Source organism: Eleutherodactylus coqui, chromosome 2 (assembly GCF_035609145.1).
Source record: "Eleutherodactylus coqui strain aEleCoq1 chromosome 2, aEleCoq1.hap1, whole genome shotgun sequence".
Taxonomy (NCBI): Eukaryota; Metazoa; Chordata; class Amphibia; order Anura; family Eleutherodactylidae; genus Eleutherodactylus; species Eleutherodactylus coqui.
The window spans coordinates 51,604,781-51,623,925 of NC_089838.1; the positions used below are offsets into that span (position 1 = coordinate 51,604,781).

The 19,145-nt window shown below is 46.7% G+C and overlaps 1 protein-coding gene across 1 annotated transcript in view; it reads left to right on the plus strand.

Moving 5' to 3' along the window:
- The first annotated feature begins 14,447 nt into the window (after positions 1 to 14,447).
- B4GALNT3 (beta-1,4-N-acetyl-galactosaminyltransferase 3) overlaps positions 14,448 to 19,145 on the plus strand; it is a 51,826-nt gene continuing 47,128 nt past the window's right edge. The window contains exon 1 of the mRNA XM_066590919.1: positions 14,448 to 15,010. Coding sequence (XP_066447016.1) covers positions 14,833 to 15,010 — 178 coding nt within the window. The 5' untranslated portion in view covers positions 14,448 to 14,832. The remainder of the gene's footprint in view (positions 15,011 to 19,145) is intronic.

Here is a 19,145-nt window from a genome sequence, read left to right on the forward strand (position 1 = left end):
ACCAAACGCCGGCTGTACGCGTGGACAGCATCCCACCAAACGCCGGCTGTACGCGTGGACAGCATCCCACCAAACGCCGGCTGTACGCGTGGACAGCATCCCACCAAACGCCGGCTGTACGCGTGGACAGCATCCCACCAAACGCCGGCTGTACGCGTGGACAGCATCCCACCAAACGCCGGCTGTACGCGTGGACAGCATCCCACCAAACGCCGGCTGTACGCGTGGACAGCATCCCACCAAACGCCGGCGACCTCTCTGCATACAGCGCGGGTGTCAGCTGTTTATTACAGCTGACACCCACGGGCAATAGCCGCGATTGACTGATCGCGGCTTTTAACCCTTTAAATGCCGCTGTCAATTCTGAATTTGAAAATTTAAATCCCCTGAGCATCCCACCGTGAGATCGGGTGAGCCGTGCAGGTGAAAGGCCCCCAGGGCTGCCTTAGGAGACTGCCTATCAAGCCATCCCCGTGGGGTGGCTTGATAGACTGCCTGTCAAATAGCAGTATGAGGTAATGCTATAGCATTACGTCATACTGCAGGAGCGATCAAAGCATCGCTGGTTGTTGTCCCCCAGGGGGACTTTATTGATTTTTTTTTTTCTTTTTTTTAACTTTACTTTAAAGTTTTACTAATTGTACAAAAAAAAAGGACTTTAAAGTAAAGTTTAAAAAAAAGGTTTTTTTTAATTGTAAAAAAAAAAAGTTGTAAAAGTTTAAATCACCCCCCTTTTGCCATATCTATCATTAAAAAAATCTAAATCATAAAATAAAAATACATATTTGGTATCACCGCGTCCGTAAAAGTCCAATCTATCAAAGTAGCGCATTATTTTTCCCGCACGGTGAACTTCGTCCGAAAAAAGAGAAAAAAAACACCAAAAATGCACTCTTTTAGTTACCCTGTCTCCCAGAAAAAATGCAATAAAAAGCGATCAGAAAGTCGTATATTTTCTGAATTGGTACTATCGGAAACTACAGGACGTCTTGCAAAAAATGAGCCCTCGCTCAACTGTCGACGGAAAAATAAAGTTATTACGCGCACAAGATGATGGCAGAAAAAAAAATTGAAAAAAAAAAATGTCTTTGGGAAAAAAAATTGTATAGTAAAAAAAAAAACTACACAAGTTTGGTATCGTAGCAATCGCACTGACCCATAGAATAAAGTTATGTCTTTTTTGTTGTAGTTTGTGCGCTGTAGAAACAACACGCACTGAAAGATGGCGGAATGTCGTTTTTTTTTTCATTTTACTCCATTTATAATTTTTTCAAAGATTTTCAGTACATTATACAGTACATTAAATAGCACCGTTAAAAACTACAACTCGTACCGCAAAAAAAAAAAACTTTATACGTTGATGCCGATGGATAAATAAAGGAGTTATGATTTTTTTAACGGGGGGAGGAAAAAACGAAAATGGAAAAAAAGGGCCGCGTCATTAAGGGGTTAAGTATAACACGGGGCTGCAACCTTCCTCTGGGTAGGAAATTTGGATAAAAAGGGACGTTACCTTTCAGGGTAAAAATGAGGAGCGTGTGTGAGGTGGCACATTCTGTGGGGTGACATTTTCACATACAATCTGAGATAAATCTCCTATCTGCCTATACACTGAGGAAACGTCGCATGGTTTCCTCCACGTGGTGTTTCCTGGGTAACGCAAAGAACCATGCAAAATGGTGAACATATTTTTTTCCTCGGTATCTCTAAAGTAACCATGACTTCATAAGATTTTCCGTATGAACACCAGATAAACACCAGTACCAAATTAACTCGGGCAAAGCCGGGTATATAAGCTAGTATTGTATAATTTTGTGTCATCTGCAAATATTGATATTGTTGCGTCCTAAGAACGTGCAACCTCAATAACATCAAAGGCACAACTGTGCAGAAGGAAACAAAAACTAAAGGGAAATTCTCTCCCTATCATCCCCTAACCCGGAAGGGGGCCCTGCCTACTCGGCAGACCGACCGCGCTGATAAGTGCGAGCCTGCACTCGAACCTGGGCCACTGACCAGTCCCTCACTGGGGGCCCTAGCACAAAACAAAAGGAAAAACAAAACAAAACCGTAAAAGAACTTGGCTTATCCAGCAGAGCTTCCACCACTCTGTGTTGCTCTGTCACTGTCCAGCATAGAACTGAAGTGAATTGACCAGCACAGGAGTAACAGTTAGCACTGCTTAAATAGGAGCAGAGCTACTTAGCACCAGGTGCTGACTGACATTAATCTTGCAACCACCACACCTCTCAGCTCCAGGAGAGGTAGGAATGCTGCTAAACCCTGGTCTGGCCTGAAAGCAAGGTGGAAACTTCAGAACGGCTGCAACAGTACCTCCCCTTCTAGGAGGGGCCCCAGGACCCTTATGATCAGGACGACCAGTGTTTGATCTGTGAAATTTTTTGACTCGACGGGAGTCCAAAATGTGACTTATTACCAACTGCTCCTCCCCATCCGCTAGCACAGGAGTCGGGGGTGGAGGGTCATTCTCAGGATCGATGAATCTTTTGAGCAGAGATTTGTGGAAAACATTGTTAATTTTTATCGCCCTGGGAATTTCTAACCGCAAGGCCACCGCGTTAATCTTTTATTTTAAATGGACCGATAAATCGCGGGCCCAGTTTAGCAGATGGTTGTTTGAGTTTTATATTTCTGGTAGACAACCAAACCAAGTCTCCAACACGGAATTCCGCCCCCGCTGGGCGGTGACTGTTAGCAACTCGCTTTCTCCGCTGAACTGCTCGTCGAAACTCTCTGGAGAATCCAGCTGCCCCAGTGCCGGAGCCGTAGCAACACACTTCTTCAATTTCTGAACCCTCTCAGGATCCATCTTAAAATCCTCTTGGGTATAAACTTTGAGCGTCAGTCTCTTAGGAGGGGGTATGCGGCTCCTGGGGAACTCGTAGTCAGGGAAAAGTTTAATAGCACAATCTCCCTGTCTGTGCGGTGGTAATCTGTCTGCCCCCATTGGGGGATACACCTCAGACAGGTCAGCGAAAACTTCCGGCAGCTCTTCTGCCTGAATAGAAGCTAGATCCACAGCAATGCAACCAGACAAACACCTAGGGCTCCATTTAACAATGTCCCCCTTCTCCCAGTCTACTACCGGGTTGTGTAGGCGTAGCCAAGGCAGCCCCAAGACTACTTGCGAAGGGAGGGATTCTATGACATATAATGTTATAATCTCCATGTGGAACAGCCCAATTTTTAAACGGATGTTAGGCACACAAAACCTCAGACTTCTCTGCGATAGTGGAGCAGCATCAATGGCAGATACTGGGATGGGAGACTCCAGAGCCTTCATCTCTAAGCCTAAACGTTTGACCGTCTCCCGATGAATTAAGTTAATACTAGCTCCACAATCCAGAAGGACTCTAATGGGGTTGCCCACACTATCAGACAGGATCTCAGCAGGAAGCACCAGTCTGGAGGGTGATATCCAGGCAATTTGATGGCCTAGAGGGGCCCCCTCAGTAATCTCCCGGTCATCCAGTCCTGGCTGGCAATTATGACTGGGACAACACTGAGCCATGCTCCCAATGCAGTTACAGGAAAAGCATCGACCTTTACACTGTACTTTGTTCCCATTCCTAGCCCTGGCAGCCAGAAACCCCAACTGCATGGGCTCCTCCACATCCGCTGATAAGAAGCCAGAATCTATGGAGAGTTCCTGATGTCTCTCCCTGCTCTGTCTCCCAGCTTTGATAGCCAAAGACATGGCCTCATCAAGACTGCGGGGTACTGGATAACCTACCAGTACATTCTTGATTTTATTGGATGGACCCCAATGGAACTGGCTCTTTAAAGCAGGGTCATTCCACTGGGTTTCTGCTGCCCAACGTCGAACCCAACACAATCTTTGACAGAGGAGTCACCCTGTTGTAAACGTCTGATATTCCCTTCAGCCACCGATATCTATGACGACCCAGACAAGATAAGACCCAATGCAGCAAAAAAGTCATGCACCAAGCCCATGGCCTCAGACGTTGGGGGTAATGAAAAAGCCCATGCCTGCGGCGCCCCCTGCAGTCTGGACATGACAATGCCCACCTTTGGGCGTCGTCCCCTGAAGACACTGGACGCAATTTAAGTAAAGCTTACAGGCATCCTGAAAGGATCCGAATTTCTGCCTATCACCAGAAAAACGGTCGGGTAGCTCACTTTTTGGTTCCTTGCTGGGAACCTGCAGCGCAGTTTGTCGCTGTTTTATCTCAGCGAGCTCAGCAGCCAGCGTGCCAAGCTGGTGCGACAAAACCTCAAGGGGATTCATAGTAACAGCACAGAATCTCCCTGAGTAGGTAAGGGCTGGTCAATCTGTTGCGTCCTAAGAACGTGCAGCCTCAATAACATAAATCAAAGGCACAACTGTGCAGAAGGAAACAAAAACTAAAAGCGAATTCTCTCCCTATCGTCCCCTAACCCGGGAGGGGGCCCTGCCCACGCGGCAGACCGACCGCGCTGATAAGTGCGAGCCTGCACTCGAACCTGGGCCACTGACCAGTCCCTCACTGGGGGCCCTAGCACAAAACAAAAGGAGAAACAAAACCAAACAGTAAAAGAACTTAGCTTATCCAGCAGAGCTTCCACCACTCTGTGTTGCTCCGTCACTGTCCAACATAGGACTGAAGTGAATTGACCAGCACAGGAGTAACAGTTAGCACTGCTTAAATAGGAGCAGAGCTACTTAGCACCAGATGCTGACTGAGATTAATCTTGCAACCACCACACCTCTCAGCTCCAGGAGAGGTAGGAATGCTGCTAAACCCTGGTCTGGCCTGAAAGCAAGGTGGAAACCTCAGAACGGCTGCAACAGATATTTTACTGTGCAGTCCCTCTATCAGGTCGTTGATAAATATATTGAACTGAATGGGGCCTAATACTGAACCCTGTGGCACCCCACTAGCAACGGTGACCCAATCAGAGTATGAACCGTTTATTACTACCCTTTGCTTCCTATCTCTGAGCCAATTCTTTACCCATATACGCACGTTTTCACCCAATCCGAGCTGCCTCATTTTATATATCAGTCTCTTATGCGGCACGATCATAAATCCATGCTGGATGCCGGTGAGGAGTTATTCCGTTGTTCTCCATGAGTTATTCTTCGATGGCGTATCAGAAACCACTCCGAATATTTTTCCAGTTACTGAAGTGAGACTTACTGGCCTGTAGTTACCAGGCTTGCTTTTGGACCCCTTTTTGTAAGCATTTCACTTATAAGAAGCAGAAAAAATGACGCTATTGGTTGTCCGTGCAACCCTCAGAATAGCTGATAAAAGAAGAGCAGCAAAGGCAGCCGGCAACAAAGAATGAATGTTGCAAACTATTCGAAGCAGAAGTCAAGAAAGGCCCTAGGCAAGGCCTATTCTCCCAGTCAAGATGGCCGGAAAACCTTTCTTGACATGCAAAGGCAAAAATGGGAAGGAACTGAATGACCAACAGAGTATCAAGGATAGGTGGAGGGAATACTCAGAGGAACTACTGTGTTTCCCTGAAAATAGACCCCCGTCTTATATTAATTATTGCCACAAAAGAGGCACAGAGTCTTATTTCAGGGGTGTCTTATACTCCCCCAGCAGGCGCCGTCCGGGTCCCTCCCACTGGTCTCTGGCATTTTGGCAGGCTTCCATGCAGTCCTCAACGGCATTACTTGCTGGTAACAGGGTTTGTAAACCCCGCCTCCCGCAAGCAAGTGCTCTGATTGGCTGAGCCGGGGGGCTCAAGAACTAATCTGAGCAATCACTTGTGGGATTCGGCGTTGACAAACCCTGTTGCCAGAAAACGATGTTCTTTCGGTACTGAGCACTGCACAGAAGCCTGCCTGAGAGCAGTGGGAGGGACCTGGGCGGCGCTTGCTTATGTAAGTATTGTTTTTTTTGTTTTTTTTTAGGGCTTATATGTCTCACCCAGAAAATCAGGAGGTCTTATTTTCGGGGGAACACAGTATGTGCCTGCAACCACATACGTGGACGATTGGAGTTGGAGCCCTCCATTTTGGAGTCAGAAGTGGTTATGGCGATGAAACAACAAGCCAAAAATAAAGCACCAGGCATAGATAACATACCGGCAGAGCTAGTGCTACCAATTCCAGTGAAAACCATTACAGCACTGTGCCAGACAGTATGGGCGTCCACACTATGGCCAAGGACTGGGAAAGATCTGTCTTCATGCTTCTACCAAAGAAAGGCGACTCCCAGAATTGCTCCAACTACCGATCAATAGCCCTCATTCCACATGCAAGCAAGATCAGGGGCGGAGCTAAAGTGAGTTATATGCTCCACCCCCAATCACATGACTGTGACGTCATCAAAGGTCCTGTAAGCACATGGCTGCTGTCCGGCTAGGTGCTAGTTAGTATTCCATAGCAATTGAGGCCGCGGGGTTTGTAGGAGATGGAATACTAATGAACACCTACAGCAACCATGTGCTTACAGGACCTGTGATGATATTACCATCATGTGGTCAGTAACCTGTGTGGGAGAAGTCCAGGGTCACAGGACCAGGGGGTCATCAGTGTGTGCAGGACTCTGCTATACTGCTTTTAATCCCTGTTGTATGAAGAATGTATGTAGCAGAGCTGTGTGTGTGTGTGATGTGAATGTAGCAGAGCGCCACCAGAGACACTGGTACTGCAATTTTTCGATTTCATATTGTTGGGACGAGAGAGAAGTTACTCGTAAATAAACTGGAATTAATAGGTTGTTTTCACGTGCAAGTTGCTTTCATATCACCGTTGGACAGAACTAATACCTGGAAATCACTGATGTGAGTGCAGCCTTACCTATCCAGACAGTTAATTGCACAGGAGATGGTTGTTGTTGGCACAATTATGTGTCTATGGTTACCTTTCCTTTTTAGATTGCGGCATACATCATGTGGTTACAGCAGGTGGCACTCTAACACAGAACTGTGGATAGATAGGTTAGCAGTTAGAAAAAAGCAAAAACATCACCAGGAGAACGGCTATCAAAACGCGGCTCTCACGTTATCACAGCATTGGCCACTGAATCTGTGGGGTAACTGTGTTGATCAGGTGAACATCTTATGATAATACTCTCATTGTCAAAAAGCAATCCTCCCCTAGAAGATGTCATTTTGCTGCAGAACCTGGCATGCAGTTCCATCTCAGGCAGATATGTAAATGATGAGAGTTGTGGTGATTAGATGAACGGTCTTGTCACCGGATGCCCTAAAAGTGGTTTTTCCCCTGGCCTATAAAAGGCACACTGCCCTCTGCTGGTGTGATGGTCTGGGGGGCATCGCATATGACAGTCGGTCTTCCCTAGTAGTGGTACGAGGGACAGTGACAGCTCAGCCATATGTTTAGGACATCCTGCAGTCACATCTATTCCTCCATGGCAGCTTCCAGCAGGATAATGCTTGGCTGCACAAACAAGGAGGTCACCGGAAGCCCCCACAACATTCTCACTTCCGTGGCTGCCCGGTCGCCCGTTCCATCACCAATAGAACATGTGTGGGACCATCTGGGACGCCAACTTCAACAGCCTATGAGTTTGTACGATCTAGAGGCTCAGTTACAGCAAATGTTACTGACTGGAAATGTCAGGACCCCACCAGGGATATCACAGCTCTTCTGCTCCACGGTGTGATGGAAAGTGAACACTTGTCACAGGGAGACGTACATGGCCCCTTTATTGGACCCCAATCTGGTACCACATTGGAGCTCCTTTGGCCTTCAGAACTGCAGGAATTTGTTATGGTGTCCATCCACAGGTATCAGAGGAACCAGTGTGCGCCGAAAAACCGTTCCCAGCACCATCACTCCACCGCCACCAGACTGACAGGAAGGGGTCATCTAATTCCCATCAGCACAGTGCAATACGAATCTGCATCCATCTGACTAGGAGATGTTATTCCGCTGCTCAGTGATACAATTTTTGTGCTCTTATTTTCCCCCTGGAGTCTTTCTGTTTCTCTTGGACACAATGGCGCTGGAACTGGTCGCCTTCTGTTATAGCCCATCCATGATAAGGAACAGCGAGATGTACGCTCGGACACATTAGTTGGAGCTCCAGCGTTGTATTCAGCTGACTATGCACCCTTCTGGTAACTAGTTATTTCCATCCACAGTGTCCCCTTTCGCTCAATGTTTTTCCTCAATCGCGTCATTCCTGATTTCTCTCCATACCATTACATGAGAGAATCCCCTGCGGTCGGCAGTGAGACCCCAGGTAGTCTAGCACCGATGGCCTCGTTTGAAGTCTATCAGGTCGATGGATTTTCCCATCTAATGTGGATTCACACTGAAACTCATCCACGGAAAACTTGACAGTGACTCCACCAGCAGAATAATGAGTACAGCTCTGGAGTATAATACAGGATGTAACTCAGGATCAGCACAGGATAAGTAATGTATATACACAGTGACTCCACTAGCAGAATGGTGAGTGCAGCTCTGGAGTATAATACAGGATAAGTAATGTATGTACACAGTGACTCCACCAGAAGAATAGTGAGTTCAGCTCTGGAGTATAATACAGGATGAAACTCAGGATCAGTACAGAAGAAGTAATGTATATACATAGTGACTCCACCAGCAGAATAGTGAATGCAGCTCTGGAGTAATACCAGCTGTAACTCAGGATACGTAATGTAAGTACACACTGACTCAGCTTTCTGTATGTATACAATGTTTGCATATATCTATATATATATATATATATATATACACTGTACAGTGGTTTATTTCTGGCTGTACACTATTTTAAAGGGTTTGCAGGCAGAATCACAAGGTCGTTAATTCTTACATTGCAGCCGTATCCCTGTACTTCATACAGCTATAGATATGATTGCAGTGACTGGACTTCTCTACTGTACCCCCTATAACAGTACCACCTAACAGAGCCTCTACTCTACCCCTATGTCAGTACCCACTAACAGAGCCTCTACTGTAGCCCTATGACAGTACCCCCTAACACAGTCGCTACTGTACCCCTGTGACAGTACCCAATAACAGAACAGCTACTGTGCCCCTGTAACAGTACCCACTAACAGAGCCGCTACTGTATTCTAATAGCAGTACCTACTAACAGACCCGCTACTGTACCTGTATAACAGTACCCACTAACAGAACCACTACTGTGCCCCTATAACAGTACCCACTAACAGAACCGCTACTGTGCCCCTATAACAGTACCCACTAACAGAGCCGCTACTGTGCCCCTATAACAAAACCCACTTAAAGAACCACTTCTGGAACTACAAGATCCTAATCAGATGGTATAGAACACCGGAAAAACTCGCCAGAAACTACCCCCAGTACTCGGACTCATGTTGGAGATGCCAGTCGGAGAGAGGTACCTATATTCACATGTGGTGGTCATGTCCATAGATCTCTTCTCTTTGGCAGGAGGTGGGAGCTCTTTACTCTTGGGTTGCTGGGAGGCCCCACCGGATGACACCGGAGGTGGCTTTACTTTCAATGTTCCATAACAAGCGTTAAAAAATCAATGCTAAAATTTTTTATACTAGCGACACGTCAGGTGATCACGAAAAAAGGGAAGGCGACGTTTGCACTCTCTAGACTAATGTGGTTGGAAACGCTGGACCGTATAAGTTACATGGAAGAATTAGCTGCTAGAGATGAATTGCGACATAATAAATATATAGCGACTTGGAGTGCTTGGATCTCCCAGAGAGAGTCGGCGGAAATACCCATTTGGACCCAAACAGGGCTGATCCCTCCTCCGCGGGGCCATTCCACTTAATTATAGATGGAACTAGTGGGTGCGAGTTGGACTAGTGGGGAAAGGCAGGAAGGTTCCCCCCCCCCCCCCCCCTTTTACTACCCCATTCCTCCCTCTCTCTTACCTCTCTTTAGAAATTCAAATCTTACTAATTTCCTATCTCTCTAATTCTCCTATTTCTAGGGCTAATGCACCTTGTGCCTCTTCTAGAGGTGCATTGGAACATTTAATTGATTTGCTAGTTTATGTTGTATTTTGAAAATGGTTCGCAAGAGTGAAGTTAACTGATAACAAAGAACAGAACACAAGAACCAATTACGGAGAAGATTTTATTTAATATATTTACTTACAAGTATAAGATTGATGCAATGTTGTAAGTTGGCCTGGAGTGTAGGCCCTGTTGTTAATGGCTTTATAATATACAAAATAAATAAACACATTTTGAACCTAAAGAACCACTACTGTGCCCCTATAATAGTACCCACCTATAGAGCTCAGTACCCTGCTCCTTTAACAGTACCCACCATAGAGCCCAGTACCGTGCCCCTCTAACAGTATCCACTAACAGAACCGCTACTGTACCCCTATAACAGTACCCACTAACAGAAACGCTACTGTGCCCCTATAACAGTACACACTAACAGAACGCCTACTGTGCTGCTGTAACAGTACTCACTAACAGAACCGCTACTGTGCCCCTATAACAGTACTCACTAACAGAACCGCTAATGTGCCCCTATAACAGTACTCACTAACAGAACCGCTACTGTGCCCCTATAACAGTACCCACTAACAGAACCGCTACTGTGCCCCTATAACACTACCCACTAACAGAACCTCTACTGTATCCCTATAAGAGTACCCACTAACAGAACCGCCACTGTGCCCCTATAACACTACCCACTAACAGAACCTCTACTGTATCCCTATAACAGTGCCCACTAACAGAACCGCTACTGTGCCCCTATAACAGTATCCACTAACAGAACGCCTACTGTGCCCCTATAACAGTACTCACTAACAGAACCGCTACTGTACCCCTATAACAGTACCCACTAACAGAACTGCTACTGTGCCCCTATAACAGTACTCACTAACAGAACCGCTACTGTGCCCCTATAACACTACCTACTAACAGAACCTCTACTGTATCCCTATAACAGTACCCACTAACAGAACCACTACTGTGCCCCTATAACAGTACCCACTAACAGAACGCCTACTGTGCCCCTATAACAGTACTCACTAACAGAACGCCTACTGTGCCCCTATAACACTACCCACTAACAGAACCTCTACTGTATCCCTATAACAGTACCCACTAACAGAACCTCTACTATATCCCTATAACAGTACCCACTAACAGAACCGCTACTGTGCCCCTATAACAGTACCCACTAACAGAACTGCTACAGTGCCCCAATAACAGTACTCATTAACAGAACCGCTACTGGGACCCTGTAACACTACCCACTAACAGAACTGCTACTGTGCCCCTATAACACTACCAACTAACAGAACCTCTACTGTATCCCTATAACAGTACCCACTAACAGAACCGCTACTGTGCCCCTATAAGAGTACTCCCTAACAGAACGCCTACTGTGCCCCTATAATACTACCCACTAACAGAACCTCTACTGTATCCCTATAACACTACCCACTAACAGAACCTCTACTGTATCCCTATAACAGTATCCACTAACAGAACCTCTACTGTGCCCCTATAACAGTACCCACTTAAAGAACCGCTACTGTGCCCCTATAACAGTACCCACTAACAGAACGCCTACTGTGCCCATATAACAATACTCACTAACAGAACCACTACTGGGTCTTACTAACAGAGCCTCTACTGTACCCCTTATAACAGTACCACCTAACAGAGCCTCTACTCTACCCCTATGTCAGTACCCACTAACAGAGCCTCTACTGTAGCCCTGTGACAGTACCCACTAACACAGTCGCTACTGTACCCCTGTGACAGTACCCACTAACAGAACCACTACTGTGCCCCTATAACAGTACCCACTAACAGAACCGCTACTGTGCCCCTATAACAGTACCCACTAACAGAACCGCTACTGTGCCCCCATAACAGTACCCACTAACAGAACCGCTACTGTGCCCCTATAACAGTACCCACTAACAGAACCGCTACTGTGCCCCTATAACAGTACCCACTAACAGAACCGCTACTGTGCCCCTATAACAGTACCCACTAACAGAACTGCTACTGTGCCCCTATAACAGTACCCACTAACCGAACCGCTAATGTGCCCCTATAACAGTACTTACTAACAGAACCGCTAATGTGCCCCTATAACAGTACTCACTAACAGAACCGCTAATGTGCCCCTATAACACTACCCACTAACAGAACCGCTACTGTGCCCCTATAACACTACCCACTAACAGAACCTCTACTGTATCCCTATAAGAGTACCCACTAACAGAACCGCCACTGTGCCCCTATAACACTACCCACTAACAGAACCTCTACTGTATCCCTATAACAGTACCCACTAACAGAACCTCTACTGTATCCCTATAACACTACCCACTAACAGAACCACTACTGTATCCCTATAACACTACCCACTAACAGAACCTCTACTGTATCCCTATAACAGTACCCACTAGCAGAACCGCTACTCTGCCCCTATAACAGTACCCACTTAAAGAACCGCTACTCTGCCCCTATAACAGTACCCACTAACAGAACGCCTACTGTGCCCCTATAACAGTACTCATTAACAGAACCGCTACTGGGCCCCTATAACACTACCCACTAACAGAACCTCTACTGTATCCCTATAACAGTACCCACTAACAGAACCGCTACTGTGCCCCTATAACAGTACCCACTAACAGAACCGCTACTCTGCCCCTATAACAGTACCCACTTAAAGAACCGCTACTGTGCCCCTATAACTGTACCCACTAACAGAACGCCTACTGTGCCCATATAACAATACTCACTAACAGAACTGCTACTGGGTCTTACTAACAGAGCCTCTACTGTACCCCCTATAACAGTACCACCTAACAGAGCCTCTACTCTACCCCTATGTCAGTACCCACTAACAGAGCCTCTACTGTAGCCCTATGACAGTACCCACTAACACAGTCGCTACTGTACCCCTGTGACAGTACCCAATAACAGAGCCGCTACTGTGTTCTAATAGCAGTACCTACTAACAGAACCGCTACTGTGCCCCTATGACAGTACCCACTAACAGAACCACTACTGTGCCCCTATGACAGTACCCACTAACAGAACCGCTACTGTGCCCCTATAACAGTACCCACTAACAGAACAGCTACTGTGCTCCTATAACAGTACCCACTAACAGAGCCGCTACTGTGTTCTTATAACAGTACCCACTAACAGAACCACTACTGTGCCCCTATGACAGTACCCACTAACAGAACCGCTACTGTGCCCCTATAACAGTACCCACTAACAGAACAGCTACTGTGCCCCTATAACAGTACCCACTAACAGTCGCTACTGTGTCCCTATAGCAGTACCCACTAACAGAACCGCTACTGTACCTGCATAACAGTACCCACTAACAGAACCACTACTGTGCCCCAATGACAGTACCCACTATCAGAATGGCTACAGTGCCCCTATGACAGTACCCACTAACAGAACCGCTACTGTGCCCCTATAACAGTACCCACTAACAGAACCGCTCCTGTGCCCCTATAACAGTACCCACTAACCGAACCGCTCCTGTGCCCCTATAACAGTACCCACTAACTGAACCGCTCCTGTGGCCCTATAACAGTACCCACTAACTGAACCGCTCCTGTGGCCCTATAACAGCACCCACTAACAGAACCGCTACTGTGCCCCTATAACAGCACCCACTAACAGAACCGCTACTGTGCCCCTATAACAGTACCCACTAACAGAACGGCTACTGTGCCCCTATAACAGTACCCACTAACAGAGCGGCTGCTGTGTTCTTATAACAGTACCCACTAACAGAACTACTACTGTGCCCCTATAACAGTACCCACTAACAGAACGGCTACTGTGTCCCTATAGCAGTACCCACTAACAGAACCACTACTGTACCTGTATAACAGTACTGACTAACAGAACCACTACTGCGCCCCTATAGCAGTGTCCACTAACAAAACAGCTACTGTACCAGTATAACAGTACCCACTAACAGAACGGCTACTGTGCCCCTATAGCAGTACCCACTAACAGAACGGCTACTGTACCTGTATAACAGTACCCACTAACAGAACCACTACTTTGCCCTATCACTAACAGAACTGCTACTGTGCCCCTATAAGACTACCCACTAACAGAACCATCCTATGTGGGTCGTTTACTGCTGTCAGTGAATAGAAACCTTTGTTGCCTTCTAGGGAATGGAACTGCATCGTGGTCATGTGATCTTCCATGGATGCCCAGGGCGACATTCTGAGAACTGTACTGTAACCAGCTGGGCACCCGTCACGTGGCAAATAATGCAGCCCTCCATTCACTGTCAGCAAGCAAAGATCAAAAAGCAATGAGATTTACTATATTTGAAATTGTAGTAGCGGCCCCCCTGTAAGGGCAGGTGCATGTGACCCCCAAGATGGCGGCTGGCAGGTGCTGTTGCTATGGATGAGTGACCGTCTACTTTGTCAGTCCATAGGGAGGAGGGCCGGAGCGTCACCCCTCCCCGGTGAGGTGTGCGAGTCCCAGGAGCAGCAAGAGCCGCCAAGGTAACGACGGGAGAGGGACTGATGCTGCCAGGGAGGGAGGCAAGACGCTTCGGGAGGGGCTGGGTCAGGCAGGTAAGACAGGTGAGAGCAGGAAGAGACCGAGCACAAAGGAATCAGCGCTGACACCAGCACCGCCGCTTATGTACTGATCCCCCTCCCCATATCAGCATGAAAGGTGACACTGCCTCCAGCTGAAAACAGTCCGAGATCCCCATGAGGTAAGAAGACACCTGCCGTCAGCCACTGGGGGGCGCAGCAACACGGCGCTGGCATCTGCCGCTCTTCTGGACGGTTGGGCGCAGATTGTTTCACATGGAGGAATAACAGGGATGAGGGCCCTGCCGCCCCCAAGGACTCCCACAAACCAAAGCCATCGGGCACCAAAGTCATGTTGCAGAAACGGGCGTACGGAAAGCGGGCGACCACCATGTGGAGTCGCCCACTGCCGCTAAAGAAGTTGCAAAAAAACTTTTGGCTGTTACTGTTGTTCACCATTTTCCTCCTGGGGGTCTGGACGGTCTATCTGCAGCTGGCGCTGCAGTCCAGTGGGAGTCCCAACAATCACAGTAAGTAGATTTCTATAGATAAGCAGGTAACAATGATGCCCGTTGGGCTCCTGAATGATATGCTGCATTATTATTTATGTTGACATTCCACCTGCTCCATTCTTACTGCTCTGCCTTCATAAGTGTCAGTCTTCACTGCAGTTCTGGCATTCTATTCATAGAAGAGGAAAAGTAGGATGAGGATGAACAGAGATCTGTCACCTTGCAAGAGTGGAGGATGCAGAATGTAAGAATACATTATATAAAATCGTTCACCGCTCTTTTCTATGCTCTTCTATAATTCCACACTAGCGGGCTGGGAGTTGTAGTCATTGGCATTCTGAGCTGAATGAACACAATACTATAACTACAGTAAATACTGACACATAAGTAGGGGTTGGCTGTAACTAACATTTGGGGTCAAGAAAAAGCAGAGTAATAACCTTGTTAGGTACTGCAGTAAAACTTGTGGTTGTCGGCCGGCGCGGCGATGCTAGCGGCTGTCGGCGGATGTGTGGTGATACACGCCCGTATTTTGTGTCCAAATGCTTTACTCTCCTGTGTACTAGTGCTGGAAAAAAAACATCCTGAACTCATTGAAAAAATTGGCTATTTCAATGGCTGATGGCACGCAAAAAGTACAGTAAAATACACCGAAACGCATGCAAAACCACAAGGAACATTCTGCAAATACACAATACCCATTGTTCCAACTTATAAAGCAATAATGCCCCATTTTTGCTTCCCAGAAAGTAATAATGCTTTCTTGAAAGTGATAATGTCTCCTGTATGCCTCTTTGATGGTAGTAATACTTCCTAAATGTCCCCTAAGACATATTAATGCGCCAAGTGCCCTCTTAAAAAGTAATAATGCCTTTGAATGCCCCCAAACAGTCATCTATGCATTATCAAAAAATATTTGTCTAACCTTGACGATTGAGGGTCTTCCAACCTAGAATGTGTTGAGATGCCAATTTCCCTTCTGCAGTCTTGACTTTCCTGTTGACTGCATTCCTTGAGCTGCGTGTGACCTACAGGCTGGAGAAGGGTAGTGCAGTGAGCCTGTGGCACCCTGCTCTACCATAAGCTTCAACTGCATTGGGTGGCAACCGTCCTGGATGAGGCATCTGTCCTGCCATCCCAGGAGGGCATGCCACTATACCGCCTTAAGATGGGCTGTTGATTTTACCATAGAGCAAAGTAGTTAGTGGATCGGAAGCACTATAGAAGGGGGCACTATAACGAAGGGGGGCCACAGAGTGGGTTCAGGCAGGATGGAGAGAGTCCTCTGAGACATGTCATGGCTGTGCCCAGAGAGATGGGAAAAAAAAACAGATGTCACTCGTCAAAGAAGACGTCACTGGAAGCAACTGCACTGTAATCACTATCAATGGAGGAAACTGCACTGTAATGACTACCACTGTGTAGAACTGTATACAAATACTTTGAGGGGGTGATTGAGAAGTAGTCCTTCCTTGAAGTACTTTAGGAAAGCAGTAACCCCTACATACTGGTAGTCCCCACCGGAGATGCTCTGACCAGTTGTCCACACATCAGTTTTGCTCTTCGCCCCGTTCCCCTCTTTTTTCTGCCTCGGTTCTCTTTATCCTTCCACTTCCCTGGTTCTAGCTTGTTTACCAGTATGCGGCCTAAGCCTGGAGTCCAGGGTGGGGCAGGCATCAGCTGTGGCAGGTATAACATTAGCAGTGATGCCCATATGCTGCCTGCACCAGCAGCTCCTTATAATTGATCCCTCTGGGCTTTGTAGCACAGCCAGCCCTTGTATATGACACCACTAAAGTGGGCAAAGCCAACGATCAATGCAAACTGCAACCACAGACACAGTCATAAATACCCATCCTGAACCCCTGCTGGAATTGTTAATTCTCCAAACTTTGGTAGAAGTGAAAAGCTTCTTTTTTGTTTGTTTCACCATTTTCAAGATTTACACATGCTGTCAGTGAATGGAAACGTTCTGATTAATGTTCCAAGTTAAGACTTCGGAGGGCGCTACAGTTATATCCAGTCTGGATAGTCATTCCCCCCAAGCAGCAGTATCCTTTTCCACTCCTTGATACCGCTCTACTCTCTTAAACAAGCAGAGATCTTTAAAAAAGTCAATGAATTGAAGCACAAAGTAGCAGACAAGGGAACTGCATAAATGACAACTCCCTCATATGTTTGTATCACTATTGCTGCCTTGAGGGCTCGTCCACAAGAGCGTATTTTACAGCGAATATCATTTACACAGGGCAATTTTGCTGTACGATTTTTGTGCGTTACGAGAGGTATAAAAATTGCAAAGGATAAGAACACATTATTTTCAATGGGTGTATTTAAAAGTGCGATTTTAGAGAAGTTGCGGCATGACCTATTTTTGGGCAATTCTGTTGCAGAAAATTTGTATTGCGCTCACATGTATATGCGAGTTTCATGCAATGGTGTTTTGCTTCCAAAGGGGATTAATGAGCGATTTTCACAAGTGAGGACAACACACGTCACTTGCAAGAAAACTTTGCAGGTTTGCAAGTGTGATATTAGCTGTGTAAATGTGGCCTTAGGGTGCATTTTACACGGGCAAGTGCAATATCGTTCCAAGCGATGTCACGGTCATGAACCTTGTGCAAATGAGAATAGAGCTGATCTCTCTGCACTGTGACAGCCCTTTAGATATTTGTAGACCGCTAAGTTACCTCTCAGCCTTCTTTTTTTGCAAGCTAACCACTCCCAGATCCTTTAGGCCTCCTGAACACGGGTGGGTCAGACCCCGCATGCAGGATTCCTGCAGCGGAGCTCGACCCGGTGCCCGGCCGTTGACCCCAACTTACCTCTCCGCCATCGTCATCTCTGCTGTGAATTTGCCGGCCAGAGCGCCGGATGGCACATGCGCAGTACAAAGGACGCTGTGCTGTTGCTATGGCAAAGACGTGGCTCCCTGCAACCATTCTGCAATGAGAATTGCAGAATGGCCGCTAGACAGATGGCTTCCATTGACCGTTCCTCATAGGACATGATTTACAGACTGCTCACCATCCTTTTAGCTCTTCTTTGAACTTGCTCCAGTTTGTTGTTGTTTTTTTTAAATTGGGGTACCCAGAACTGGACACAGTATTCCAGATGAGGTCTGACTAAGGAAGAGTAGAGGGGGGATAATTACGCCACGTGATCTAGACTCTATGCTTTTCTTAATACATCCCAGAATTGTGTTTGCCTTTTTTGCTACTGTATCACACTGTTGACTCATCTTCAGTCTATGATCTATTCGTATACCCAAGTCTTTTTCACATATGCTGCTTAGCCCAATTCCTCCCATTCTGTATGTGCTTTTTTTTCATTTATCTTGCCCAGATGTAGGTCTTTGCATTTCTCCTTGCCAAATACCATTCTGTTAGTTGCCGTCCACTGTTCAAGCTTTTCTAGATGTCTCCCTCTCCTTCTCCCTCTCCCTCCTAGTGTTAGCTATCCCTCTCTCTCTCTCTCACTCCTAGCTTTGTGTCTGCAAATTTGATCAGTTTCCCATCAATTCCCTCCTCCAGATCATTTATAAAAATGTTGACCAACACTGGGCCTAGGACAGAGCCTTGTGGTACCCCACTTGATACATTCTTCCACTTGGATGTGCAGCCACTTATGGACCACTCTTTGAGTACAATTACTCAACCAGTTGTGAATCCCATATTGGTTATGTTTGCAATAAGTATGGTATGAGATACTTGGTCAAATGCTTTACTAAGGTTAAGATAAACTATATCCACCGCATTTCCCTTGTCAATGCAGTCGGTGAGTCTGTCATAGAAGGAAATTAGATTCATCTGGGATGACTTGTTTGTTACAAACCCATGCTGGCTCTGGTTAATTACTCCTGAAATATCAGCCCATATAAATATAGCCTTATAGTATGATGCGCGGCCACCAGGACCAACCCCAGGGCTCATTGCAACCCATCCACGGACACATCCATGCTCGCAGCTCTGCGGGTACCTTCACATGGTGCTGTTGTGCCACGACTTTACCATAGATTGTGAGGTTTGCTAACGGCACAGGTGAACTTATCTGAAACCGCAGCAATCTGGGGTAAAGCCATGTGTGTTTTTGGCTGCCCAACAAAAAGCTGCAGCACAACTGTACCCTGTGAATATATCCTACAGCCAGAGCT